Source organism: Cyclospora cayetanensis, unplaced genomic scaffold (genome assembly GCF_002999335.1).
Source record: "Cyclospora cayetanensis isolate NF1_C8 unplaced genomic scaffold, CcayRef3 CcayRef3_contig_78, whole genome shotgun sequence".
Taxonomy (NCBI): domain Eukaryota; phylum Apicomplexa; class Conoidasida; order Eucoccidiorida; family Eimeriidae; genus Cyclospora; species Cyclospora cayetanensis.
This window is the reverse complement of record NW_020312750.1, coordinates 102,299-128,819: the sequence shown is the minus strand read 5'-3', so window position 1 is coordinate 128,819 and position 26,521 is coordinate 102,299. Positions and strand designations below refer to the sequence as shown.

At 48.4% G+C, this 26,521-nt stretch overlaps 3 protein-coding genes across 3 annotated transcripts; 1 reads left to right on the top strand and 2 right to left on the bottom strand.

The window, feature by feature from the left end:
* Positions 1-233: 233 nt before the first annotated feature.
* Positions 234-2,817, bottom strand: LOC34617627. Its single transcript, XM_026335704.1, has 5 exons — positions 2,262-2,817; positions 1,649-1,975; positions 1,283-1,455; positions 851-994; positions 234-587 (listed from the first exon to the last, which is right to left on the bottom strand). Exons 1-5 carry the CDS (start codon positions 2,815-2,817, stop codon positions 234-236), a joined length of 1,554 nt encoding a protein of 517 aa, XP_026191489.1.
* A 2,381-nt stretch (positions 2,818-5,198) lies between these two features.
* On the bottom strand, positions 5,199-14,891 carry LOC34617626. The gene is made up of 5 exons (XM_026335703.1): positions 14,817-14,891; positions 14,616-14,703; positions 11,706-14,197; positions 5,919-5,972; positions 5,199-5,585 (listed from the first exon to the last, which is right to left on the bottom strand). Exons 1-5 carry the CDS (start codon positions 14,889-14,891, stop codon positions 5,199-5,201), a joined length of 3,096 nt encoding a protein of 1,031 aa, XP_026191488.1.
* Positions 14,892-24,249: 9,358 nt separating this feature from the next.
* Positions 24,250-25,901, top strand: LOC34617624. Its single transcript, XM_026335690.1, has 4 exons — positions 24,250-24,387; positions 25,073-25,229; positions 25,430-25,612; positions 25,795-25,901. The coding sequence occupies exons 1-4, from the start codon at positions 24,250-24,252 to the stop codon at positions 25,899-25,901; spliced, it is 585 nt and encodes a 194-aa protein (XP_026191475.1).
* Positions 25,902-26,521: the final 620 nt, after the last annotated feature.

The window sequence follows — 26,521 nt, the reverse complement described above, 5'->3', positions numbered from 1 at the left end:
CCACCCTACAGCGCTTTTTGGTCCTGCACTAAAGTCATCATGCAACGTTCCATCCCTTACCGTCTTCCCACTTTCCTCACGAGCATATCAAGTATGCCTAATTAAACATTAGATAACAAACTAGCCAGCAAAATGGCCAGTAGGTTGCCTCATTAGCTACCACACCTTACAGCACGTAGTGCTGGCGAGCTGACAGCCAAGCTGTTAGCCATCTGAACTGATTATAAGGGCATCTATGGCAGTTTAAGAGTGCGCCTGGATGATAAAACCCGCATGAGTTCTTTCTCTTTGTTGTGTTGTTTCTTCTTTCGTGATAACTTCTTTTCGTCTTCTGGGTTCTCACTGCTGCTCCCTGGGGGAATATCAGGCTTTTTTCCCTCTTTTTTCTCCTTCTTCTTGTCCTTCTTATGCTTATCCTTATCTTTCTTTCCCTTGTCATGCTTTTCGCCTTTCTCTTTCTTGTCTTTATCCTTCTCCGTCCCTTTCATACCCTTCACTTTTTCCTCCTCTCCCCCTTTCTTTTTTTCCCGCTGATGTTCCCCTGTCGGAGTGGCAAACATCTTTGTTGCCCCCTTAGCGAGACTTTGCTGCACATATGCGCCATCAAAAGAGCAAATAGGAATAAATGGGTTGAAAATAGCGTACTCTCAAACAAATGCACAAGGCCGAACAAGTAAATACGAGACCCTACAACAATACACCGAAAAAGCTGATATTTGTGAGAAATAATGCATCGCAGCACTACCAACCAACAGCAGTAGTGGTTGTAGCAACCGCAAACAGTACATGGGCTAGCATCAGCGGCCAACAACGGTAGTAAACAGCATACGCATGTCGATAACCTGCGTACAATCTGCTCGCTTGCTTGTGGCGTTTGCTTTTCAACGGACACATCTATCCATCCCTCCTCCTGCTGCATCTGTGCTTCGGCCGCTGCTGCTTCATCCCCTGGGATTCCCTGCAAAGCCGCTAACTGTGCTTCCAGCTTCTTCTTCTACAAAAAGCACACAAAACCACTGGAAGAAGCACACTGGTGACGTCGCCGCAGCGCTGCGTCGTCAGCCCTGGAGCATACTCGACGGGCTAATTCCTATCTACCAGGACAAGCAGCTAGCTTGAGAGGCTAGCTGTTAATGAACGATCTAGACAGTAAGAGTCGTCGACAGAAAGGCTTACCATGTGTTTGACATAAGCTGCTCGCAGGCAGCAAACGACGATTGAAAGTACTAATATACCCCCAAAGCCAACCGCGAACGCCAGCAAATACCTGCAGAAACCTAACCGCATCAGCATCAATTGGAGCGCAACCCGACAAGAAAGCAGCAACAGCTAACCAGAGACTAAACAGTGTCAAGGAGAGGAAATCCAACACCAGTAAAAATAAGCTCGGATAAACGCACCCTTGAAACCCGGAGTCAGTACTTAGGCCTGAGGACGTTTGGCTATCAGTGGTCTCTGCAAAAAAAGCGCAAAATCGATTTGGAACCGCATTGCCAAGGTTGTAGCACTATTTGCATCCGTAGAACACTTCCGGAACACCATGTGCATGCGGCAGGTATGCTGCCACGGTAGAATGCAGGCCTGGGCCTGTTCTGTGCAGGTGTCTGCATTTTCAGGAACCGCTGCCAGAACAGCGACTGCGACTTACCAACAAAGGCTTCCCCCCCCGCTGATGAGCCAATTTGGTGTACTTGCTGCTGCAGGGCTTCTTCAAGGTGTGACCTCAGTGAGGGATCTACACCTGCTGCTCTGAGTCTCTCAAGCAGAAGCAACTCCTCCATGGCAACGGTAGCAGCTGCATTGCTGCCTCTAGCTGCACCGAGGCGCGTCTCAGGTAAGTTTTCCACTTTTTGGCGCTGTTGTGGAAAGGCGTAAAAATCGTCATCATCTAGGAAATCTTCCGTGTCAGGAGACAACACGCGCTGGCCCCTGCCTCTACCGCGCCTGGTTCGTGAACCACTGGGATGAACATTCACTGCAGCATCACATGCACGACAATCAAGATTTTGGAAAAGCAGCTACTTAAGACGCGGTAGCAGAGTCTTAGTAATAATGCTTCAGTATGACTGTTACTGCGAGCTCCACGAGAAGAGAACTATTAGTCACACTTCATGAACATTGCTGCATAAATCCTGTCCGTAAAGTGCCCCCGTAGATCCGCGCGGTAGTTCAGCAGCGTAGATGAATGAGCATAGGTATCTATACAGTCATTGTGCTGCACTTGTGGGCCGTATAACGGCATACGCTGCATGCCGGCTTACGTCGGATGCTGCCGTCGTTTTCTATAAAAAGCTGAGTGCCTTGAGTCTCCATAGGGGGAGCGACACTCTCGCTCCACGATGGAAATAGAAGAGATCGAATGTCCACTGGGGATCCACCACTGGCACTGCTGTTGGTGTTACGGCTACTGATGTCGGTGCTGCCCCAGGCTGCTACTGCAGCACTCTCCGCTGCAGAAACTGCCTGCGCTGCAGCAGCGGCTGCTCCTTTGGCTGCTTCTGCCGCTGCAGCCTTGTCAAGCATGGCGCCACCACCCCTAAGATTGCCAACCCTTAACACTTCCGTAGGTTCTCCAGCAGTAACAACAGCTGTATGTCCTCTGCCCCTAGCAGAGGACTCCGATGCTTCATCTTGCGCTGCTGGGTGTAACTTGTCCTCTTTCTGAGAAAAAGACTCTAGTTCTGCGCTGTCGGTGGCCCCAGCGTAGATGTTTCTGCTCGCGTCTGCGTCATCAACTGTAAGTTGTGATAGTCCAGCAGCAGCCGCCGCTGCTGAAGCGTTGCTGGTGCTGATGACATCGTGGATCTCCTCCTTCATTGTCATGCGGTTTCATGTTTATGGACCTTTCCACACATTAACAGAAGCTTTCTTTCCGCCCCTTGAGCATAGTCCCTCTAGGCCGAGCCTTACACTGTAGTCCCTCTTCTTTGAATCCTAGCAGCCAACCCCCGCGCCTAGTGACAATACACCGACACCTACGTGGCCTCTGTGCTCTCCTCCGATTATATGAGAGCTATAAAAGGAAAAAAAAGCGTAAGGGCTGCGGATGCCTCCAAAGGAGCAGTTCACCGCTGGGAGACTGCCGACTAGCCAAAGCAGTGGCACTAGCACGACAGAAACAAGGTTCCTGCGGAGTGCCGCGTTTTGCAAACAGCTATAGTATTCCAGAATCAGATGAAAGGTGCTAGCAAGATAAAAGGAATCTGAGGATGCGTAGAAGGAAAGACCGCACATGTGGTGGCAAAACCACGCCGGCCCCGCATAGTGCAGCACCAGCTGCTATATACAAAACAGTCCTGTAGGGATGTAGGTGAAGTCCATTTGCTTGGATTTCCCCGTAACAAAGTGGAATTGCACTTGTGCAGAGAGCGAAGAAGAGAAAATGGGGCAGGAGGAGGGAGAAGTCGATTCAAAACAAGAAACAAGCACAGGCCAGCAGCCGCTTCCTACTTACCAAAAGCAGCTCTACAAGACATTTGCCCAATTTTTGAATTTCATAGAAAAAAGATACCCACTAAACTTCCATAGAAAGTAGCTAATATTATGCGAAAAACCCTAGAAAAGAGCAAACCGAATTCCTACCAGTGGCTACTCCATCAGAGGCATTCGAGACACGAAACGTCCTCTGCGCTTCTCCATCTCGCGTGCCTGTTTTGAATTACGTTTTGCCGTTAGCATACAGTAAGATTGTATATGACTCAAGTTGGACGCCCCACAACAATCTGAATCGGCAACAAGCGTTACAGTGTGCTCCATAGATCCTCTTGACCGAACACACACAGGCCATGAAGACAAGAGGAGCTTCCAGTGCAAAGCAACGAACGGGCTAGGCCCAAAAATGTATTCTTAGGTTACACAACTTTGTTAAGATTAAAGGAATCCATGTTTCACCCACCGGGCTACAGCGGTGGGCTCCAGGATATGTGCACTTATGGAGGACCACGTTACACCGAGTGCATTCCACTACACCATAAATATATCAGCTTTCAGTGAAGTCTTGAATGCACGCTTCTGTACTTCTTATCTTCAAGTTGCCACAAGCTTGAGTTAGCTTCGGAATGTTACTATCCATGTTGCGCCCTTGTTATAGCGCTCCACCCAAAGGTCTCCGCAGGGGCACTCAAATCGATTTTAGATAAACAACAAAAGTTAACGTTTGCTTTTCACAATCACTCCACCTTTACTCTCTCCACACCCCTCATGATTTCCTATATGAGGGCAGAGGCACAGCTAGGGTACGCGTGGCTGTTCCGGGGCACTCAGAGCATCATACCCACTTCCCCACAGCATCTCTTGGGCATACACCAACCGTTGTGCCTTCTTATATTGAGCCTACAGTATACTGAAACGAATATTATGTGGAAAAGTAACAAATCGAGTCGTAAGTTCCTGACAATTCCCAACAATGTAAAATGTAGCAGACAGTGTTGATGTGTGGCTAAGTCCGGTACAACTTTCTGCCCCCGTACCCCTTTATCCCAACATATGCGCCCTCGCGTTCCGTACCTGTTAGCTGAGGCCGACGGCGTGCAAGACAACGGAATAATTCTCGTCCAAACGCCACATCCGAGAGAGCTAGATTCGCGGTATCACTGCAACTGGGAAAACACAGGTGTCAGTTACCCTGGCCCAAAACGAACTAGGGGCCAAACCAACAGGACCAAGGCACCGTGACGAATCACTGTGCTCGAGCGTTGAAATGTGCAAGCCTCCCAAAAAATAGACTACAGGGGAAGTGTGGCGAGGGAATCAAAAATCGCACGTGGGCAGCAGTGCATTCGTACCTTGTTGAGCTTTGTCAGCACCTAAACAGTTGGTTCATGCTGCATAGTTGACTAATAAACCCCAGAGAAGGCACACGATAGAGTGTAGGAACAAGCATTAAAAAGGTGACTGTGCATAGATTTGAGTGTAGACCAGGCCTCGGCAGTACTAGCCAACATTTCAAGCAAAGCCTATAAGGGAAGGTAGCTATTTTGGGCAGAGCAAACAACGAGGTGGGCAGAGCATACACTGAGAAAGGACAAATGTATAGGGACAAGAGGGATAGTGTCGTCGGCGATTGATGTTGCTAACCGAACAGAGCAGCGAATCCCCTCGCAGGCAAGGATGCCCTCAACTTCTCCAGCGTCAACCACTGAGGCTGAGGGCTTTCACTCTATCTCATTTGAAGGACCCACCTGGGTTGCCCTCGGCGCTTAGTACTCATAAAATTTAGCATTTCTATGGCTCTCTCTAAATGCTTCGCCTTCAAACTGGTCACTATCTGCTCGCCGAAGCCCGACCAGATTATTTTTGGGAGTTTCCAAACTTCTGAAAGACGCCAATATTAATACTTTGGTGGCATTCACTATTATTAGCGTTTCTACGGAATAAGAGAGAGCAGTGGCTGACGAGGGGTGGCAAGTGGTCCTGGTCACTTGGCCACACGTCGTTGCCTGATCGTCTTTTAGTGCACCGCAGAAAAGTCGTCGATCTACCACGACCGAAGCTTCAGGGTCGAAATACAAAGCTGACCGCTGCTTATCATGATAGCGTGCCTGTCCCTCTTGTGCTTCGCATATATATTCACGTGCACTAGCTAGCTATTTTCCGAATCACCTCGCTGCTAAGAATGGCTGCCGATATTGGACTCCCGCGTCCACGCCCGAATCGAAGAGGGGCCATTTAGCGCAGACCAAAGAGGTGAGAGAGAAATGATTACATGAGAGTACTGTTATATCGGTAAAGCCTTCAACACAAGGAATAAAAGTAAATTAGGCAGCTGATTTTTTTCGGGGGCTACAGTTGCAGATAATATAGAAGACTGCAGCTGGTGGGCTTGGTTTGACCTTCTGCCGCAGGGCAATTTGCAGTGGTCGTATATTTTCATCAATGTGTGGGGAGTCATCAGTGAACGCCAAGACGCATCAACGAGCTTTGGATTTTTCGCCGTGGAGATGTTCCTGGGGCATCCGAATGCGAGTTGAAAGCTGGAGCAAGGAATGAAATGGGCACAGGCAGTCGAACAATCCAGTCCATATTCAAAGCGACCAAATTTTTTTGAGGAACTAGAAGGCTTTGAAGAGGGCGGAGCTTTGCCCCAGGCTTCACTTTCCGACAATCTGAGCATGCAAGTGCATACTACCACTCCGCTGGGCTCATCCCTCGCCAGCGCAAGAACCATGGGAGTTATAGCCCTGTAGTGTGGACCCCACAATGGCCCCCCTTCAAAATGCTGCGCTTTAGGTAAAACGGCACAATGAAACAAAGTCAGGATGTACAGGTCTGTGTTTTGAAGCACAGCAGGCCGTCGTTGAAGCGGAAATGCTTTATGTTGCTACCATTTAGTATTTTTGGCGAAAATAGCGGATGAGCAGGTGTCAACAGCATAAAACTCACGCACGTTTGGTATAAATTGCTTTTCACACAGGCTAGAAGGGCTGTGTTGCACATCAGTGAATCGCTGGGCCGTCCCCAAAAGTTCGTCGGCACCGCATTTCCCTGCATTGGATGCCGCTGCTCGATTTTCCTAAAGCGATAAGGGCAACAAGCACTATTTCGGTGCTTTGGGAAACCCGTTGTCTGCTAGGAGAGAATCGCATTTACTGTCACCTGAGTTACATCAAACGCCTACACCGTATACTCGTGCAGCGAAAGTACCGGAGGATTTGTAGGACCCCCGCAACGGCTACTTCCTGTGGCATCAACCTCGTGGGTCCAGGCAACACACTGCCTTCTCCTAAGGAGAGATTTGAAGTGGGCAACAATTTCAGAAAATCGAGGACTGAAACCTCTAATAAAATGCAACATCAAAGAGCTTCTCTCTCACCTTCCTAGTCGATCTTCAATGGTAAACATCACGTCTCGAATGCATTATGTTTTGTTCAATGTGGCTCAGTTTCTGCGGCCACACGGAACTGCAAAACGACAATTGTTTTCATAAATATATAACACTTGCGTGCCTTCACATAGCCTTGCTTGTGTCGTAACTGCTGGAGCACGCAATGTAGGTAATGTATGTAGTCTTAATGCTTCGGTTGAACAGAAATGCGTCGTCCACCTACAGCCACCCAGCCCTCCTTAAATGCATATAAATCCTTATCAACTTGCTGTTGGCAATCGATCCGGGGTAATTGCATGTAGGAATACTCGGATACGTGAGAGCAAATATGGAATGCCGTTTTCTGCTTCCCATCAGGGTGAATGGGGATCTATAAGACAATGTCTGTAAAGTCAAACGTCGAGTCAAATGTTGATTTGAAAAACTGCTAGACCAAGAAAAGGGATTGGAGATTTCGGTGTTTTAGTGATCTAGCTCAGGGGCTCAATGTTTAAGCACATATGCCACCTTCCTTCTGCTGTCGCCACCCACCGGTATTCCACCCAAGGCGCTGATAGATTTCTTCACTCATCGTTTCCAACAAATCATTCGCCTGCTCCTCAGTCTCCCATCCGTATTCTAGTGCTTCGAATACCGCACAACACTGCTTGGGGCTGACCCGTAGATTAGCTCGTACGGTGTGCTAAATGACTAGCAGTTGGCAAGCATGCTGACAGCTTGTCATTATTGCACACCCGTGAATTCTCCTTTCATATTTGTCCATTCCTAAAGATCTTCAGCTAGACGTTCAATCAAATTTGCTTTTGAAGAGCCGTTGCACAGCCACTAAGAAGGAATGCAGACTCAGAACCGTCTTCTCCTACTAGGTTACTGAGCCACCCGCACGCACAATTTGCCTCTCCTTGTTGAGGCACTGACACTTCCCTGCTCACCACGAATAACTAAGCTTTCCTAAAATGTGTAGGCGCTGCTTCTTCCTAGCGCCCTCCGGGACGCTAAACTCCACAGCATGCAAATGTGGCCGCAGGCATTCCTTCCAGTAGGTTACCAATGGCACAACTAGGACTGCGTCGGGATGTACGGGTCCAAGAGTGAAGCGAGAGCACGTATATATGACTGAATTCCAGATTTAAAGTGGCATTCAACTGCCAAAGCCCTGCCAAGCCTTGCGTTATGCCACCTATCATCAAACCTGAGTCTTGTGAATTGTGCTAAACGGTGGATTGGATGCCCTAGCGAAGAATCAATTGCAGAGCTGTTCATCGAAACGCACGCTCAAAACTGTCTTCTCTTCCTGCGCTGCGCTTTTGAGTGAAAAGGCACACTGCACTTCCGTGACACTTTCTTGATTGCAGATTTATTTCCCATCAAGTGCCAAGGAAGGCTTCCAATTCTCAACCATTGACGTGAGGTCCTATGGGCGCAGAATTGACTCGCAGGTCCGGAACTGCGGCTCTATCCTCTGTAGCCTCGTTCACTTCGCCGCAGCTTGCATGTGTGGCTTTCGTGTCTGTGATGTGCCATTTGTGTTTTTGAAGTAACTCGCTTTCATTAGGCACAGTTCCGCTGCTCAGGTTCGATGACGTTTTGCGTGCGCTTGCACGTTCCGGATGATAAGCGTATATTTCCGAATAGATCAGGTCCGTAGTTAGGTGGCTCTTTTGGGCTGCATTGGAGCGCAGCTTCCCGCTAGCTTGCTTTCTCGTCCACCTTCAGCTCTAGGCCAAGGCCGGATGGCACGGCCCTGGCCTAGAGCTGAAGGTGGTTTCGCACTTGGTCCTTCCTTTTCGGCCAAAGACCCAGGTGCTGTGGTCATTCGTTTGTGAAACCTCAAGCAGTCCATCATTTGCAGAAGCCCCTAAAGTCAGTGTATAATATCCGAGTTGCTGCCCAGCTTGCTTCCACATCACGTGACACTTCGTAGACCAGATGTAGATCAATGATTAACTCCTTGAAGTCTATATGTTCTGGCTTTTGCAAGCCAATATCTCATATTTTATCTTATACCGTTCTATCAAGAGGTTGTCACTATAGCTTTCTCAGTTCTCCTAAATCTTGCTATTGACCATATCTCGGCACAAACCGGCGATCAGGACTTGCATAATGGCTTGAGGCGTAGTGAATAGAGCCACTTTCAGGATGGTTTTCTTTCAATACATACTACAAGGGACTTTTGTTTTTCTTTATCTGAGAGCTTTAGAGCCAGATAGCATCTCCAACCGGCTGAGGAAATCTTTGACTACTTTACCATCGTCATAACCGTCATGCTTTTCTTGTCGCCATAGCCTCAACGATATCCATTGAACAATTTTAAAACTGGCAAACCTTCCAGCAGGTGCGGAGGCATTGCGTTTGCATCGGCTTGGAGGCCGGCCTCGGCCGCCCCATTAGGCATTTTGTCACCGTCAGCTCCTACTGGCCAAAGAATTCTTTTGGCAAAGAGTGTTTACCCCTCTCGTTGTCACAAACGCACCTTGGGAACTGTTGTAGGGAAACCTTATATCCTGCCGCATACACAGCCACTGGATCAGCGGAGAACAACTACCTTGAAGCACGCGGTGCTACTGACTGTAACGCTCAGCATGGGCAGGGTTCATAGGGAGACACCCACCAACTCCAGAATCAATTACGGCTCCATAAAAAGATACCGAGTGCTTTCAAAAATGACTCACCCCTTCTTCTGCCGTGACCTCTCACAGTTCTATACGTGGGGTAGAGGGACAGCTTAAATGCGCGTAGCTGCAGCTTCTTAGCACTCTGAGCATTTGATACCCATTAACGCACAGCATATAACATACACGCACGCAACATTATGTCTTGTGTCGATCTTACAATACTCTGCAAGAATATGCACGAAGAGACAAACTAAATGGTCAACTCTCACCTACTTTATGTTAACGCATAACGAGTGTAGTATATAGTCCTTCAGTGTTGTTTCGCCCGTTGCACGTGTGCTGTAGCGCTTCACTTGGGGTCTCCACAGGGAGGCACTTAGCCCTCAAGCACAATACAAAACGTGAAAGTCCTCAGGTGTCCTTCCGAAAAAGCGTCCCCGTCTTCCTGCATTCATCGTATTGAGACCAGTCACGAGTGGGGAGTGCCAGCTACAGTAAGTATTGATCTCTTTTTACGCACTCCAAGCACTCCCACCCAGTTGCGCATTGCACGTAGCGCACAGGGATACACATCGAGTAACACAGTATTGCGCTAAATCCACATTACCGCAAATATGATGTATATGAGAAAAAATATCACTAGCTTTCAAAGTCTAGATAACTAGGAGAGCAAAGAATGAGCGCCATTGGTCTTGCCATATGCTGTACTGCGCAACGCTCCCCCCAGTCAGTTATACAAAGTGGATGTATATTAATTAGTGTTTAGAAGGTGCCAGTTGTATGCCTTCTCCTATAACGCTTTTACTTGAGCCCATATAATCAAAAGCTTTGCTTGTTTCGAGCTTAGCTATTCAGAGTTCAAGAGTCCGAGGAAGCTATAGAGCGTCCAGAATGTCCTGGTCCCTCTTTCCCATTTTCAGGCCGAAAACTTGTATGAAAATAGCAAGAACAGTGAAATTTGTTTGAAGACAACGTTGTGAACCTGTACAATAAAGTTTTCCGAGTCCTAAATGAATACAGGTAGAGCGCTGCGGACACACTGGATATTTGTTTTTGTAAGAGCAAGTCTGCATGCAACAAGGGCAAGATGCGTTCTTATGCAAAGAGACGCAACTTAACTGGCCCTAACGGACTGCCACAATTCAAGGGCCTTTGACTGTAGAGGGCTGTATGCAAAGATCAGTTTTATGACCAGTGTGGGGCGGAACATTTTGAGGGATGCATCATCCCGCAGCTAGCCCAGCTTAGACTGGGCCAACCACGCTAGCATGCTACCGGTGGCTAGCCATTCTTCTTGCTGTCTTTCGAAGCACATCTGCGAGCAAGCTGCCCGAACGCCCATGCCCGTAAGCCAACTCCAACGCACATAATTTTGCTGCTTAAGTGCCGCCTAATGTGTCTAGTTATACGGATGTAGTAAGTCATGGTATAAGCACACTGCAATAAGGTGCGATTCATAGAGTATACTGAATCATGAGTTGGCAGTCATGATAAGCATATCTGTATGTCGGCTTTTTCAGTCTCAGTTCAGTCTCAGCTGAATATCAAAACGAATAAAACGTTGGCGTTACTGGGAGTTCAGACTTCCCAAACCTCTACCCTAAGTTACTGCATCTCTTCTGTTTAGCACCCCATACGGGCTGACTAAGTCAAATGTACTGTAAGCTGAGGCAATCGACTTTATAAGACCCTTCCTGCTTAGGCGGAAGCAGCCCTTCCGAAGGTGTACGTAGAGTGCAAGGCTTGAGGAAAGGTGGAGTAACAACAATGGGTCGATCCCTCGCTCTGGTAGCCAACGATTCCAGCCCTGATGCCGCGCCAGCTCTACCCATATGAAGAGCGGCAACATCTGAGCTGAGGAAAGGCAGACGAAGACCACCTGTACAGATGCACGCAGGCAAGGTGGTATCAGAGGGTTGTTGAGGAAGCTACAACGAGCATGACTTCCACGAGACGGGTAGAACACAGCAAACAAGCAACCAGACACTAGCACATGTGAAGACGTATAACCGACGGATAGCATCCAGAGATACTCACGATATACACAGTACATCCGAAATCAGCTGACGATAAGAAAGGAAAGCCGAGAGGGACACACTGAGATAAACACGTGCTCAGGGCAAGGCATAGGGGAGTAGAGTAGGCCAGGCACAAAGAGGCAAGACTCAAGCCGTGAGGGAACGTGACTGACATAGAGACACGTGTGTTTGAGGCTCCAGGTAGGTTCTACCACTTTTGAACATCAAGACTAAATTATTATGCCTTACCAGCCAGTAGACAGAATTCTTCTGGGTAGAGTCCCGTCTTTGTATCAGTGCATCCTGGTGTCTGACGAGATCCAGCGTTACGAAAAAAGCGGTAAGGCGCAGCAACAGTGGTGGCACCAAGATACTGCACAGCAGTAGGGCCCCTAGGGCGTCTCCTACCCAATTGAGTACTGTATTGCACAAAATGATAATTCCAGTTACCCCCTTATGTACAGCGGCAGTGGCACGAAGCAATAGACCTGCGGCTCCCGTGGAGGTGTTGGTACTGCGGCTATTTTTCTCCGCACCAGTATTGTCAAACTCATTGACTGACTTCAGGTAGAGGGTTGCAGTACCAGAGTCCCACAGAGAGGCACTCAACCTTCTTTGGGGTGCACCCTCCATATCAGTTCCTTTAGCTGCTATTGGTGCTGCAGCCTTCCACATGCCTTTCACTGTGCTGTAACTATGTTCATTGCTGACATCTGACTGCAAGTTTGTGATGGGCTGGAGGCTCTTCAGATGTGAAAACGGTGTGAAAGGTATTTCCCTTTCTTGTTGATGCCAATCTCCTGCTTGTAGTGAGTGAAGCTGACTGTACTGCTTGTGTCCTGGCGTTGTGCGTGAGAGGGGCAGTACATCTTCCTGAGCCGTGGCACTTTTCCCAAAAGTAACTGATTCCTCTGTTTTTTCTCTATTTTCTCCCGTTCCTTCGTCGAATCCACTGCGTGCTTGGAGCAAAGGCGAACTCCCAAAGCGTTGATGCTGAGGTTGCTGGGTCTCGAAACCATCAAAGCTTGTGCCTGTTGCTGGAGTGCCGAGGGCAGCTGTACCCCTTGGCTGTGCTGCTGATGACCCATTGAGTGCTGCATTATTAGAAGTTGTGCTTGTGCAGTAAAAGCAACAGAGGCCAACAGCAAACCAGCAACACAGCAGCATCACCAAAAGATAAATCCACCATCTTCTCTCCTGCTGTTTCTTGCTGCCTACAATAAAAACCGCCTCTGAGAGCAGCGCAGCCAACAGAGATACCCCCAACAGCATCTCTGTCAACATCAGCATTGAGTGCGCCACTAGTGCTCCTGGCTCGTACCCACTGCTGTTGTGGTAGTCCTTTAGCACTCCAGCTGATACACCTGCTGGCCCTTGAGGGGCTCCCAGCAATGGGCCTTCAAGCGCAGCAAGAGCATAAACTTCCGCTGCCCACACACAGGCAACAACAAAGTAAGTCACCCACTGCAGCAGTGGGGGCAAATGTTCATATGACTGAAGCAGGTGGTCAAGGGCAGCTGCTTCTGCTGTTGCATCGGATGGTATGCTGGCGCAGGTAGTGCACAAGCAAACAGCTGCTCCATAACTTGCATCCGGCCATGCCAGCCACGAGGACTCCTCTGCTGCAGCTGCTGCTGCTTTCGCTGTTGTAGGTTCTTCTTGCATCCCGCAGTTGCTCTCTGGGCAAAGTAAAACACTGTCCGCAAACTCAGCTACCACTTCGGGTGCTGCTATTGTGACAGGTTTTGCTGCAGCTAGTGTTGTTTTCTGTTCTTGTAAATCCACAAGCCAGGGCAGCCAACGCTTCTCCCGTCGCAACTGTTCCTGGGTTGCAGTCAACGTGCTGCCATGAGAGTTGTTGCGTAGCCTGCGGCCTCGGCAACAGCGTGCAAAAGCCTTCCCGACAATCTTTGCTGCCTTTTGTACTTTCCAAGCTGTGCCTTGTTCGATAGGTAGAACTACGTTTTTATCACTATTGGTGGAGCAGCAGCTGCAGGAAGGATCGGGATTGTAAGCTGAACTGAGCCATGTTCTTGCTTGTCCTTTCAGCGGGCGCCGCCAAAAGCTGCATAGCAGCAACGCGGCAAAGGAAAAATTTGCTACTGCTGCCAAGCAAGATAAAATGGTGGTGGAGGAACTAAGGGTATTGAAAAGCCCCCATATGATATAAAGCAGCGCTCCAAAGAAATCCGAGCGTGGCCCTGGTCGAGAGCCCGTAACTTTCTGCTGTTGGGTCTGCTGCTGTTGCTGCTGACTCTGCTGATTGTGTTGCGGATACTCACTAGTGTCCGCAAGAGCCATTTTTCTCTTACCGTCCTGAAATGAATCCGGGTGTGTGTGTTGCCTAAAGTAGAGATTGGGAGGTCTTGAGCCAGTATCCCGTGGGCCCTTGAAGCCAGCGAACCCCACGGGAGACCCAGCATCAACATATGCGATAGCATTCGCAATGAAAAGGTTCAGAACAACATTGAATACAGTGAAAAACCTTTTACAGGGCAGGGAAACGCAATAGTCCGAGGCCCCAGGCGGAACACGAACGTTTTCAGCTTCAACGAGCCGGGGAGACCATCGATAAGAGTCAGCACAATTTTCTTGTCTATGTGCATCCATAAGTCTGTGTACATGCGCAGTACGCCTATAAGAAGCAGCAGAAGGCCGAGATTCAGTGGGGGGATGGTGTCCCCCAGCATCCGAAAGGCATATTGCCATAGGGCCTTTTGAAGCTACAGCGTCCTGCCTACCTGATTAAAAGAAATTTCACGACATAAACATGGAGCCGGTATCAGTGCGGTCTGCTGTCGGTGAAGGGCATACAGCCATAGGTCGGCTTCGGCCGTGCAATCGGCGTATGGTATCGTGGTGTATTTAGTCCTGTCTTCTAACCAGTTGGTCCTCCATAAGAACCTAACAAAATCAAGCTCGGTCATTCATGATTTTCGTGTAGTGATTATCGTTGTAATGTGGCTGAAGCTGCAATTTCGACGCCAGTAATTGTTGGATGTCCCATTCGCCAGCGGTAGCAGGACCTGCAGCAGCGTCGGCCACTGCTGATACTGCCGTTTGTGTTCCGCTTGACTCTAAGAAGGAATAGCTCTATTTATTTCAAAGCGATTTACTTAAACAAAAAGATCACAAGCCGCATGCTTATTCTTTTCTCACTGAATGGCTGCTCCACTGGAAAAACCAGGCGGGGCCTGCCTCTGTCCGCAGTCTGGTCGCCTCCCGATACCGATAAGAAAAAATTAGCCTGACGCGGAGCGAACAAACTTCCACATAATCTTTAAGATATACCAAACGACCTGAGAAGCACTGGAAACAAAGATAGCCTCAAAAATTGCAAATCCCTGATGCCTGAGGTACTCGAGTGTCCTTTTTATCCTTCACCCACTTTAGACCAGTGGTCCCTTCACTCTCCACCTGTCCTCTTCCCTTCATTTCTTTATCCTTCTTCACAAGTAGCCACTCTACTCTACACACTATGACGGTGTACAATTGCAGGATCAAACATGATGGGCAAACGAACTTCAGGGCCTCTGACAGCCAGCAGACGGCGCTTCGTTCATTCCTGACAGTTCCGCAATCGAAGTACTGCATTTCAGTAATTTCTCGACGAAAGTGAAGAGCTTGAACACAATGGCATGAACGACGATTATATATCTCTCCATCAGTTCTCCACAAGGAGATGCAACACCAGTCACGATCAAGGCTTAGAGGAAAGCTCTTCTATCTCTTGAGCACAATAGGGCCTTTTCCATTTGCTGCAAATCCACATCGTCCCCAGTATGTGGGGATGACTGACAGCAGGGGCAGATGCAGCTGCACTCTGGAGTCCAAATATTTTTCCATGGTAGCGCTACTGCAGACCACTCCCTAACTACAAATACCACAGTGGTTCAGACAGCTCTTCGGTTCCCTCTCAATATATCTCCATGCCTTAATTTTGTCACCACGCAGGGGTTCCGGCATCAGGTGCGGAAGAACAACGGTCCTAGGAAGCCTCTTAGTAACTACCCATTGAGCACATCAGGAACCCTGAAGAGTAAAAGGTTGTCGGACTATTATTCGCGTGATGACCCAAAATATCAGTGCATAGCACGCAATTTGGTAGCACCAATCGCAGACTCTTTAAAAGCACTCGCTCCCAACGACAATCGAATTCAGCCTTGTTAGACAATTTGGGCATACCCACAACTCATGTCTACTTCACATCATGTGGTGAGGGGCATTAGCCGGATGGATGTGCAGTTACATAGGCAGTTGTGCGCCTTAACACCATAAAAATTTTTAGTCATGCCCCGCCAACTTGGCAGCCTTCAAAGCCAATCTTTGAGGGCTTAGTATGCTGGGCTAGTTGCAATTCTCTGTCCAATGTCTCGCTTCTGGCTAACCAGTCTAGCATCTGGCGATGTACCATGGTTCCCAATTTGGCAAGTACATATTCTCTCAAACACCCACAAGAAAACGGGAAACAATTATTGCCGCACAATATAGACTTGCAGATTTCCCAAAACAGAGCAAAGATGAGGCTTTCTGGAGCAACATTCTCTCTCTGGACAGCCTGAGGCCTTGCAGGAGCTGGAGCTTGCTGCGAGTCTTTTCCCCATGTAGGCAGGCCTGAATTAGAAGCAGCGCTAAACAGGCACTAGTAGACAGATTTTAAGGCCACGATTCCCATCGAAAAGACCTACGTCGCTCGACTACACCCCTTACGGACGCGTAGCCCAAGCCCATATGGCTCCGGTGTTATTTTTATTGCCTCCCTGCGTAGGCTCTAGTCCTTGAAGGCAGGGTCCTCTTGAAATGGCGTGAGTTGAGGAACTGTAGTGCTGTCGCAAGCGTCCTCAAAGCAATGTGGACACACAGGTCTCCAAAGAGAGTTCAGTGCCAGCAAATAATGATCCCATACACAATGAGAACTTCGCCCAATCTTCCTCAAAACCCGAGTAAACCCTATCTTCAAAGTAATTCTTTTCCCGTTTCGTAGTGTAGCGGTAGTAATTGACAAATACATCCTTCTTCGGATCTACACGAAACAATTCAATGCGTCAGGAAAACAGGCAGTTCTATGTGACACTAGCACGTAAATACTGTTCCGTCAATGAAGATTATTTCTGCGTACATTTGTTTTGCGTCCGGTTGGAGCTTTGGTATCATCGCCTTGTCCCTGAAAAAATCTTTTTCAAGCCACTGGCTTAGCTTCATTTTCAAGCAGCTAGCTGGAAAACAGATTTTATTATTTGCATGTTCTCTCACCCTGCCAGAAGATAAACTTAATTTCGTTGGTAGGCTTACCTATGAGGGAATAGCACTAAATTGTTACGAAGTAAAGGAACAATTTTTCCAAACAGTCATTTAAGGACCGCAAATTCCTTTTCAGCTTCTGTAGAAGCTTGCATATCTGCACGAGCCTTCGCCAGAGGCTGAAGGTACTCGTAGGATATAGACCTGCAGGTCTCGATTTTGTAGGCATCGGTGTATAGAGCACGCCTTGAACTGCAAAGACAGCCGCTGGGAGACCAGCTGTGATATTGTTTCAATACATTTATCCCCAACTTCAAGATAAAATGCAGGAAAAGCGGGCACGCACATTCCAGTGCACTCTGGCTGGAAGCTCTTGCACGGTTAAACAGGAATGGAACCGTCACGAACAGTGAAATAAACAAAGCAACACTTCGCACAAAATCCTAACGAAATGCCAACAATAGGCTGGAACAAAGGCACTGCAAAAGTATTTCCCGTAATTACCTCGTGCCCGTAGCCTTCGCAAAATGGGTAAGCGTACGAATTTGAATTGAGGGGCCATCGACTTGATGAAGGCAGTACCCAAATGCAATTTCATTAGCTTCCAGAAGGCGTAGAAATACATTACGCTTTCCATGCTGAAGCAACCGGCATGCATCACTCTTCACTGCAGGTGGTGAGTCAGGACGCCCTACGCGGAATCAAAGAGACCATTCCAGGCCGAATGCAGCTAGAAATCGTCATATTTTTTCCCTATTGAAGCAACACACTGACAGTTTTGCAGCATGCCATGAAAGTGCCCTTGTTTCTCCTGCTCCCCGTGATCATCGACCGATGGGGTTGCTGCGTTCCTTGTCTACGTAGGTCCTCTGCGATGACAATGTTTGCAGTAGACGCGCTAGTGGACTGTTAATCAGTTAGCTAAAAGGCTCAAATCACGGAATTTCGCCTTTTGGTTCGAGCTATCAACACTGCCTTCGACCATAGCACTCGGGGGTTCTACACTTACACGACCTCGAAGAGAGTCATACCTGTGAAGTTGTGGACTGCGCAGTTACAAGGTTTCTGTGCTACGGTAAGCAGAGATTCCGCCGCTAAATCGCCACTTTGGATGCATGTGCGCAGGATATACTTGAGTGTTCGGTGGACGTACTTTGTTTGGATCGCACTCTAGGTGCCAGGCACTGGGAAGCGCGTGCTTGTTCTTGAGCCTGCTGCATGAAAACTTTCTAAACCGACCCAACTGGCAACTCGTGGTGAAGTAGTAGACCATCCTCCAGCAGATCCACGGTGTCAAGGACAGCTGCGTTTGTGCGGGTCAGGAAAAAGGGCTCCATCTTGCCGCTTAGAATCCAAGGAACGAATAACGTCATCTCCTTTCACCGTGTGGAGTAATGCCGCGGTGCAGGGACACTTGCGCCCATCGTCTGTTGGCATTGTGCAGAGATAGAAGAAAGCCAGCGGACTTTACGGAGTCGCGTTTGGTTGCTCTGCAGCGGTGGCCGGATCCCACGTGTTTCTTAGCGTAGCTGTGCATGCCAGGCCAAAAGAACCACCTCTATACAATGGATATTTTTGATACCTACGTGCCCTGCTGTAGGAAGGGCATGTGCTTGTTATGTGCCATACTAGTGACAACATATTGGGGGTACTGCGAGTGAGATAGGGCCACTTGAAGAATACAATAAATTGGCTGTGGAGTAGCTTCAACTTGCGCTGTGTAACTCGAGTTTTCGTCGTCACCGTGTGCAGTCAGTTAAGTTGCGCTGGCTGCAGGGCATTTGCAAAATTCTGACACTGCTACCATAATGCTCCACCAATGACATTTTCTAGATGTAGCTCTACTTGGTCAGCAAAGCTTGAGGGTCTGTGTAATTTGGAACATTCTCCTTTTCAGCTGCTACCTCACTGGCAATGGACAAATCACGTATGCCCCATTCTCGAATGGACCTCTTTCTGCAGATAAGTGTACTGACAAGAAGCGCACTAGGAAAACGCATCCGCCACCCTCTTCCTGTCACCAGGTTTGAAGTGGATACGTAGCTCTTTGCATTCTATGAAGACGTCGAGCCATCTTACCGTGCGCATCGGAGTTTTGAAGACTTGTCAAAATAAGTAGTGTAATGCAGAGCCTCCCTAAGAGCTACTGGCTCTTGTCCATACACTCTATGCCACTGCTTAGAAGCAGACGTCTTGATGCTGATGGAGCCTAGAGGCGTTTTTGTTTCGTTCAAGCGCTACCCCAACTGAATACTGCTGTGCATCCGTCGGCCTACTATGTGGGGTGGTGAGGTCGGGACTATGCAAGTTAGTGAAGGGCACAAGCCTGTGCTTAAAGCATTCATGGCAGCTATATGCAACTTAGTCAATATATATATATATATATATATATATATATATATATATATATATATATACCCACCAGGAACCTCGCCATATGGGTGGAAGCCGTCCCCACTAAAATTCGACAGTAGTTTGCTCTATCGAAGAGCTGCTTTACTTGGGTGTTGTGAACCCCTCTCAGCCAAGTTCCAAAGCCTTGATTTTCGACAGGCTAAGGCTTCTTCCGTCTGCTGTCACCTCTGAATGTACTCAAGAGGCTTACTTGTAGGGTTACCACAAGCGCACTACGTGAGCTTTGGTTGTGTACGATGCGCGAAGAATTTCAACGCTTTGCCCAACACTGGGCGTGAGAAACTGAGCCCGCGCCATGGCACGTCGCACAGGCTAACAATTACTTCTATGAGGACATAGGACGAAAACGCACCCTATATCATTGCTCGTAAAGTGCCTGAAGCTCTGTACAGACCAAATGACGTGACCTTGAACTCGTACGACCTGATACCGTATCTCAACTGTACGAATTGAGTCACGTCCGGCAAAAATCGAATGAAATTGTATCGTGGCCTTTTTCATCACGGACCAGAAAAATGTTGCAGAGTTATATGGACTTGCACCTCACCAGCAAAATTTCATTGTCCTGCTTGCATGGACAGCTGTCTTTCGAGTGCTCTACTTTGAGAACCGCAACCTGTCCTCGACGAACGAGGCTGATACCCACAAAAAGACGTCTGCTGGGTTACCTACCCAATTGTAATTGCCGTTTCTCCTAACAACCTCTGGTAGTGACAGAGGCGGATGGCATTTTCTCCCAGCAGGCTACAGGTTCTCCGAAACACGCAGTCGTTTTGTGTTCTGTCCACTAGTTCACGGAAACCAAGCACAGGTATCCAGTGCAGGGAAAGCAACTGCATCTGGTGTGGCGGGGCGCGAACAGCGCCGGCACTATTCATATGGGCGTCATTTTCTTGTCAAGGTCGACGTTCGGCCTTTTCTGCCTTACGAAGATATTTTGGAACTTTGCTAGTCCTACATTTGTGTGCTGTCTTTAGTGTCTTTCTTCAGGCCGACTTTATAGTTAAAGATGTTGGAACCAGCGCGAAAGTGGTTGCCGATGCGCGATCGCGACGACCCAGTGATTCGCTTTTGTGGAGCACAGCCTCTCTTTTCTGTGGCGATTCACGGGCCATCACACTTATTTGAGTATAATGCTTTTAATACTCATGCATCCAACTTTTCCGAAATCAGGAATGGAAATAACGTCAAGCATTATCACATTGAGGATAGCCTGCTGTGGCTCAAAACGAAGCGGGGACTCCGTCGCTTGTACATACCGAATTCGCTGCACACTGTCGCTTTGCGCAGAGCACAGGATCGTGTATGTTCACGCCAGTGAGAAACATAAATCAGTGGAAAAGCTCTTACCATTTCTTTGATGGCCTAGGAGGCGTCCCGCGGGAGAGGAGTATGCAGTCCGTTGCCCAGAGTGACAGCAGCAGATGTGGCACAAATTTTTGAGACCGATCCTTTGCAAGGCGTGAATATCCTGTATTATTAGACTGTCAAAGGTCAAGCAGCATTGTAGCGCTCCATCTAAGGTCGCGGGGTGATAGTTCACTCCATAATTAGTACAAACTCTGCCTTCCCCTGCCGCGCCCCCAAACAGCTTCCTATGTCACGGAAGACGGTAAGCCAGGATGCGCGTCTCTGCACAGCGGAAGCAGTCCAACCATGTACAGCCAGCTGTACAGATCATCTAGCTTACAAGCATACACCATTTCACCTCCTTGTGTCGGATAGCATCTAGCAAATAGGCGCATCACACTGCGTCGTCATGTGTCTAGCTAACAGTACTTTACAGTAAATAGGATACAAGAAGAGAAAAGCCAAGTAGTCAACTTTTCAAACTAATGCTTACTGCTAGTCTCGTTGAAAATATTTTAGTGTAGCTTAGCCCACTACAGTCAGGATAGCATCCACGCTGTTGTCAACTGTCTCTGAATAAATCGTCGAATTCATTCGGTGCTCCAGCTGGGTCACGTCCTGGAAAAGCTGCTCCATTATTCGTTGTTCATGTCTAAAAGATTCGTGGATCCCCCAGAGGCATCCTTACGGATAGGATTCCGAAGTTCGTTACCGCTCTCCAAAGTGCCTTTTTGGCCCTCTCATGCTTTGATAATAGCCTGACCACTGCAAACCACCCCAAGGCAGATGAGCAGATAACGGGAACAAACAACACTCCTGGGACATCTGCATCTATGTGCTCACAGAAGATGAGCGTTTGGCTTAAGTTTCTCACTCGCGTAAGTGGTTCTATGGTGCAACGGTACACCAATGTACTCGTCGCTCTCCCACATCCCTGATCTACACTAATCCCCCGTACGATCCGGACCTCTACTAGGTAGTCCAGGTTTAGCAGCCGCTCTTTCGGCGGGGAAAAATCCAATATCAGCTGCCTAGTGATCGCGAGTGTACGTACAAAGCTCGAGAGTTGGAAGCGCGAGATTATGATAAGCCATAATCGGCTGTGTAATGCATGCCTAAAGATTCGGTTCCGTTAAGGTGAAAGGCCTCATGAGGCAGACCAGAAGATGGCTAGGCGAAGCAGCCTGCGGTCAGGATAGCAAGTGGTTAGGACCACTTTCTATATTTTCATAATCAAATGGTTCTTTCTACTGGATAGGTTGGCCTAAAACTTTGCGGTGCCCCAGAACTATCAATGCTGATCTCATTGAAAAGACGCAAGGGTCCTCAACTTATTGGTGGACATTAGGGCGCAGGCAAGTGACCCGTGTTGAGAAAGGGGAAGTACAGGAAACCTCAGAAGTGCTGGAGCGTAGGCCTGGTGAGTGCCGAGAACCTTCTGAATTTAAATTTGTGGTGAGGTGGGGTAGGAAACGCCAACCTCAATGGATGACGGAGGAGAAACTGCGGGCTTCCGTGCCTGCGGGAGAATTCGCGACTCTATTTGGCTCCCATTGCTAGACGCTATACACTGAATTTCTCGTGTTCTTTGCTAATTGTCATTTTTCAGCGCATGATCCGCCTGGAACAGCTGCTTTAAGCTGTGTTTATCGCTTGAAGAATTCCTTATTATTCTTAAGGCTTTTCCAACATTCAGATTGATGCGCAGGCACTCCGAGATACACTTTACTTACACTCCTTTTGCGATTTGGGGGCTTTGAAATTGACTATGCCACACGTGCCGCTGTATTTAGTGCTCTATGAGCTGCAGAGGCGGTAGTGAACGACTGCATTTAGACTTCCTTGGCACATTTTATTCTCTTCCGTTTCGTAGCATCAGGCCTACACATTAATTGCGCCTATGGCAACGAGCTATCATGCAGCCTCAGCCGTCTTGGTTCGATCCTCATTCGTCGTTGGCAGGTATGTGTATCTGCTCCCCCGTCGATTTCACTTTGCCCGCCGATGCACACCTCTGCTTTTCTTTTTCAACCTGATGCCAGGTTTCTGTCTTCTTGGGAATGAAAGTAGGGCGGGAACTCTTCCGCTATCCTGCGCGTCGATGGTCTCAATGTATATGCACAGAACACGAGTGGTATGTTTTGGATGGGAGGGAGGAAAGGGGGAGGGAGATGTAGCCTACAATGTCACACTTGCACTCTTGCCACCGGCAATTATTGATTAAGAATTGATTGAGAAGTGAATGATTGGTTTGGCTTTTCGTGTGTCTTATTTACCGAATAGTGCCGTTATCTCGACATAAGAAGACCCAATGCTCTGTGCTGGTGCGCCAGGTTCTATGTGTAAATGGCTATGAATGCTCCAAGTGCTTAGGGAGTTTGTGGGGCTGCACCGTAGCTATGTCCCTCCTCTCATGTAAGTTGCAGTGACAAACGAGAGAAGCAACGGGCAGGAAATATGAAAGAAGGCGATCAGCAACATTTTAGTATGGGTTTGTTACATCTGAAGTTAAGTATCTGCCTACGGAGACCTTAGATGGAACGCTCCATCCTATAGAACTCCAACCCTCCCCTGCCGCGTCCCTCCTAGTTGCCTACACGTAGGAAGTTAGATAGCTTAGGTAGGCGTAGCCTTGCCCTTTAAGCACGTCACTTATTCGCAAGTGGAAGCACGAAGCCTGTACCCCACAAGCATACACAACTGAGTATTTTCACCGGGCTAGCAGTACTCTGCAATGATAGGGATATACGAAGAGAGAAGGCAGTTCGAATTTTATGAACCACGGTTTTTTGGGCAAAAATACTAATGCCGCTAAGAGATTTTGAGTGCAGCTGGTCGCGCTTCATGGAGCGCCACACGAAGCGTTACATCCACTACAATATCGTTTCGTGTTGCAACGGGCTCACTCTATCATGGTACAAACAAGTAAATAAATGTACAATCAACCTAGTAAGCTATTTATAATTATTACATAAATATTGCTGTTATTGCAGAACTACCTCAGTGTAGCGAGCTTAGCTCTTTTCTAGCACACAAGAACACAGCGTTGTTTCTGTAATGCAGTATTACGGTAGGTTTGCTCAGCAAACGAATAGAATAGGCGACCAGCAGGAGCGAAAGCTTAGCTTTCGATTAATTGATAAATAAGTATATTTTGAGTATAAGACAGGGCCAACGTGTGGCTCTGGCCCCTGCTTTTTGGGTGGATCATTGCCCAGTTTGGGGAGCTGAAATTTTCTTTTGTAGCAACACTAGACTCACATATTCACAGAAGCAGCAAAGTTCAAGCACAGCGGGGATGCACGAAGTGTAAAATATGGTGTTTAAAGAGTGAAGCAAAGTCAAAGACAGATAGGCTAACTGCCTGACCTGTTGCTGCAGTATGCAGACACAACTAGGGGCTGCAGTCGGGGAAGCACGCATTACTCAGCCTTTGTCGTACTTTGCAACTCAAGTGAAACACAAAATGCAACAAATAAATAAGGTAAACTTGAAGTCTAGTTTTAGCATTCCCAATAGTAACAGTCCGCGCCGCAGCGGTAGCTGCCGCCACCGTTTTGCGCGCAACAGCCTGCTGGGGCTGCTGTTGCTGAAGCAGCCGCTGCAGTTGTCGAAATTTGACTGGTTGTTCTTTTTATACTTTAAACATCTTGTGGTCGTTTTCCCCCTTGAAAGCAGAAAAAGGGCCTTCTCTCTCCCTCTGGTGTATCTCTGGTGTTCCCCACCGTCAGACAGGGAGAGAGAGGCGAGAGAGAAACCGGACAAATCACAGAAAAAAGACAAGAAAATGTGGAACTGTAGGGTCTGCAGCAACACGCCCTTTGCTGCTCTCTTCGGTTTCGGGAGCACTGAGGAGGAAAATAAGAAAAGGAAGAAAAGATCAGCCTCGCAAGCGCCAGAGAGCTCCACATACTCCAACTCGGAGGTACGGCCTCCATCGGTAAAAGCACTACGGACAGACAAGGGCCTATCCGTATGCTTATTGCATGACATGCATTTATATAATTTCATGTTCTTTTACAGACGTATGTGCCTATTGCCTAACCCCCTACCGATTTTCTGCATCCGTCTTGAATGCGCGACTGCGAGCTCCGTAGTTTCTTGTATCCACATTTGTGTTTCATTCAAGGATACCAGCTCAGAATAAGTGCCCCTGTACACAGGCGTATGTTGGAGGGCCATTAAAACACCCCTGACAGCGCCGAGCGACGTGCCTAGAGCGGCATAGAGTGTTTCTGACTGGTGGCGGCCAGTACATGGCCATGGGATGGGAGAAGGGGAGCATGCGACTAATCAGGGGTTAGCGACCGTAGAGGGTAGAGGGGAGTGGCGAGGGGAGTTAAGAATGTACAAAGCACATAAGAGTGCAGGGTCACATAGCAGCGAACATAGCAAGGCCTTTCGTAGGTCGTTCTGATGCTCTTGAGAGTAAGGCTGCTGATTTCCTTGCTTTGTGCTTTTTTTCGTATAAAGGAATGGAGTATGTGACGACTGTTCCATTGTTAAGCTGTCAGTGTCTTGTCCAGATGCTGCACTTGTCTCGAAGGTGATTCGCCGATTCCCGTCGTACTGACAACGTTGGTGTGTGGTTGGTTTTTCTCTTTCTTCAGGGTGATAGCGCATTCACAGATCGTTATGCTTCCCAGGAGACCTTCGAGCCACGAAGCCCCGAGGAGATCGCAACGCTTTGTAGAGCTTGGGAGCACTACGTGCACCCCAGAGCGCGCGAATTTTGGCAGACATCAGAAGCGAGGATTGAGATTCTCAGTGAGGACTTCGGCATACACGCAGATAATTGGGAAAGGGGATGTGCAGAGCAACGGATACAGACAGGAAGGGGAAAGAGCATGTTTGGGATTAGAGGCACATAACGGTTCCCACAAATTAGAGCAAGAAATCTAGATCCTGCGTCCCCTCTCTTCATCGCTTCGGAGGCTAGAGGCCTCTTTCGGTGTGGCTTGCTTCAGAGAAGATTGCCAGTGGGGTTCACAGAGACTACGATCCGGTTTTAGGCGATGATAAGCAGTGCGTCATATGGTACGGAGATCTGTCCGAAGACGATCATCTCCCGGTGATTCGAATGGTGAAGCCAGGGGAGAGTCAGGAATCGCAGACATATGTCAATAGAACCCTTGTCTTCCTATATGCTGGTAAGCACAGAGGCCATAACGTTTAAGGAGCGAGTGGTGGATGTATGCGTGCTAGGTGACTGGGGCGATGGATCGATCAGCTGATGCTGCTGGTGGTCTTCCCAGAGCACGAGAATGGCCGCTTTGCGTGTGCTCTCAAGGCTATGCTGCCGTTTTTCTATCTTCGCTTGCTTTTCCTTCAGACGAAGAGAGTTTTAATGAATTGCAGGAGAAGCCGAAAAAGGCCTTCACCATGGCATGCGCGAATCCCCTCTGTGTCAACCTGACGCACATTGCACTCGACGACTAAGTCGTGGTGGTCTTGGATTCAAGCGTTTTGTCTAGTTCCTGGTGCCTTAGCCCTCGGATGCGGGCTGTGGACATGCATTCGCGATGGGGTTTATGGCTCTTGGCTTTTCGCGGTCTCTGTAAAGTTGTTTGATTACGTTTTTGCAGCAGTTTGCCGTTTGCGTATGTTCACTGCTGCTTGCCGGTGGGGCATACTTCCGTCACAAATGAACACTTGCATTTTCCGCAGCGTGCCGCCTTCTGCATGCGTGCTATGCTATGCTTTCAAGTAAATTTTGGTCATTATTTTCTTCATATCGAGGGTTGTACATGACCAGTTCTTGTCTTACCAAAGGACGGCCCCTAAAACGGGGAACAATACAGACATACCGAAGGGATGGACGGTTCGCGCTGCTGCCGTTGCTGAAGCTGTTATCGCAGCAGCAGCAGCAGCAGCAGCCCTTGGTCCTGATCTGCTCTGTCCTGTTCAGTAAGTGCCATGCTGGCTTTTTTCCTGCCTTGCTTGACGCTTCCGCAAAAGGAGGAATACTGAACGACGGCGATGAGTGGATGACATTGCAGCTGGATGGACCTTGACTCTTCAGAAAGAGGGATATTAGCAGCGGCATCAGCTGCCACTGC

Excerpts from the sequence above, each read along its gene's own strand:
- LOC34617624 (XM_026335690.1), top strand. The coding sequence starts at position 24,250 with ATGTGGAACTGTAGGGTCTGCAGCAACACGCCCTTTGCTGCTCTCTTC. Across the intron at positions 24,388-25,072 it reads CCACATACTCCAACTCGGAG|GGTGATAGCGCATTCACAGA; the intron begins GTACGGCCTCCA and ends CTCTTTCTTCAG. Across the intron at positions 25,613-25,794 it reads CCTTGTCTTCCTATATGCTG|ACGAAGAGAGTTTTAATGAA; the intron begins GTAAGCACAGAG and ends CTTTTCCTTCAG.
- LOC34617627 (XM_026335704.1), bottom strand. The coding sequence starts at position 2,817 with ATGAAGGAGGAGATCCACGATGTCATCAGCACCAGCAACGCTTCAGCA. Across the intron at positions 1,976-2,261 it reads AAACGACGGCAGCATCCGAC|TGAATGTTCATCCCAGTGGT; the intron begins GTAAGCCGGCAT and ends GTGATGCTGCAG. Across the intron at positions 995-1,282 it reads CTCCAATTGATGCTGATGCG|AAGAAGAAGCTGGAAGCACA; the intron begins GTTAGGTTTCTG and ends TGCTTTTTGTAG.
- LOC34617626 (XM_026335703.1), bottom strand. The coding sequence starts at position 14,891 with ATGAAGGGAAGAGGACAGGTGGAGAGTGAAGGGACCACTGGTCTAAAG. Across the intron at positions 14,704-14,816 it reads AGGATAAAAAGGACACTCGA|GCTAATTTTTTCTTATCGGT; the intron begins GTACCTCAGGCA and ends GCTCCGCGTCAG. Across the intron at positions 5,586-5,918 it reads TCCACGGCGAAAAATCCAAA|CTAGCTAGTGCACGTGAATA; the intron begins GCTCGTTGATGC and ends TTCGGAAAATAG.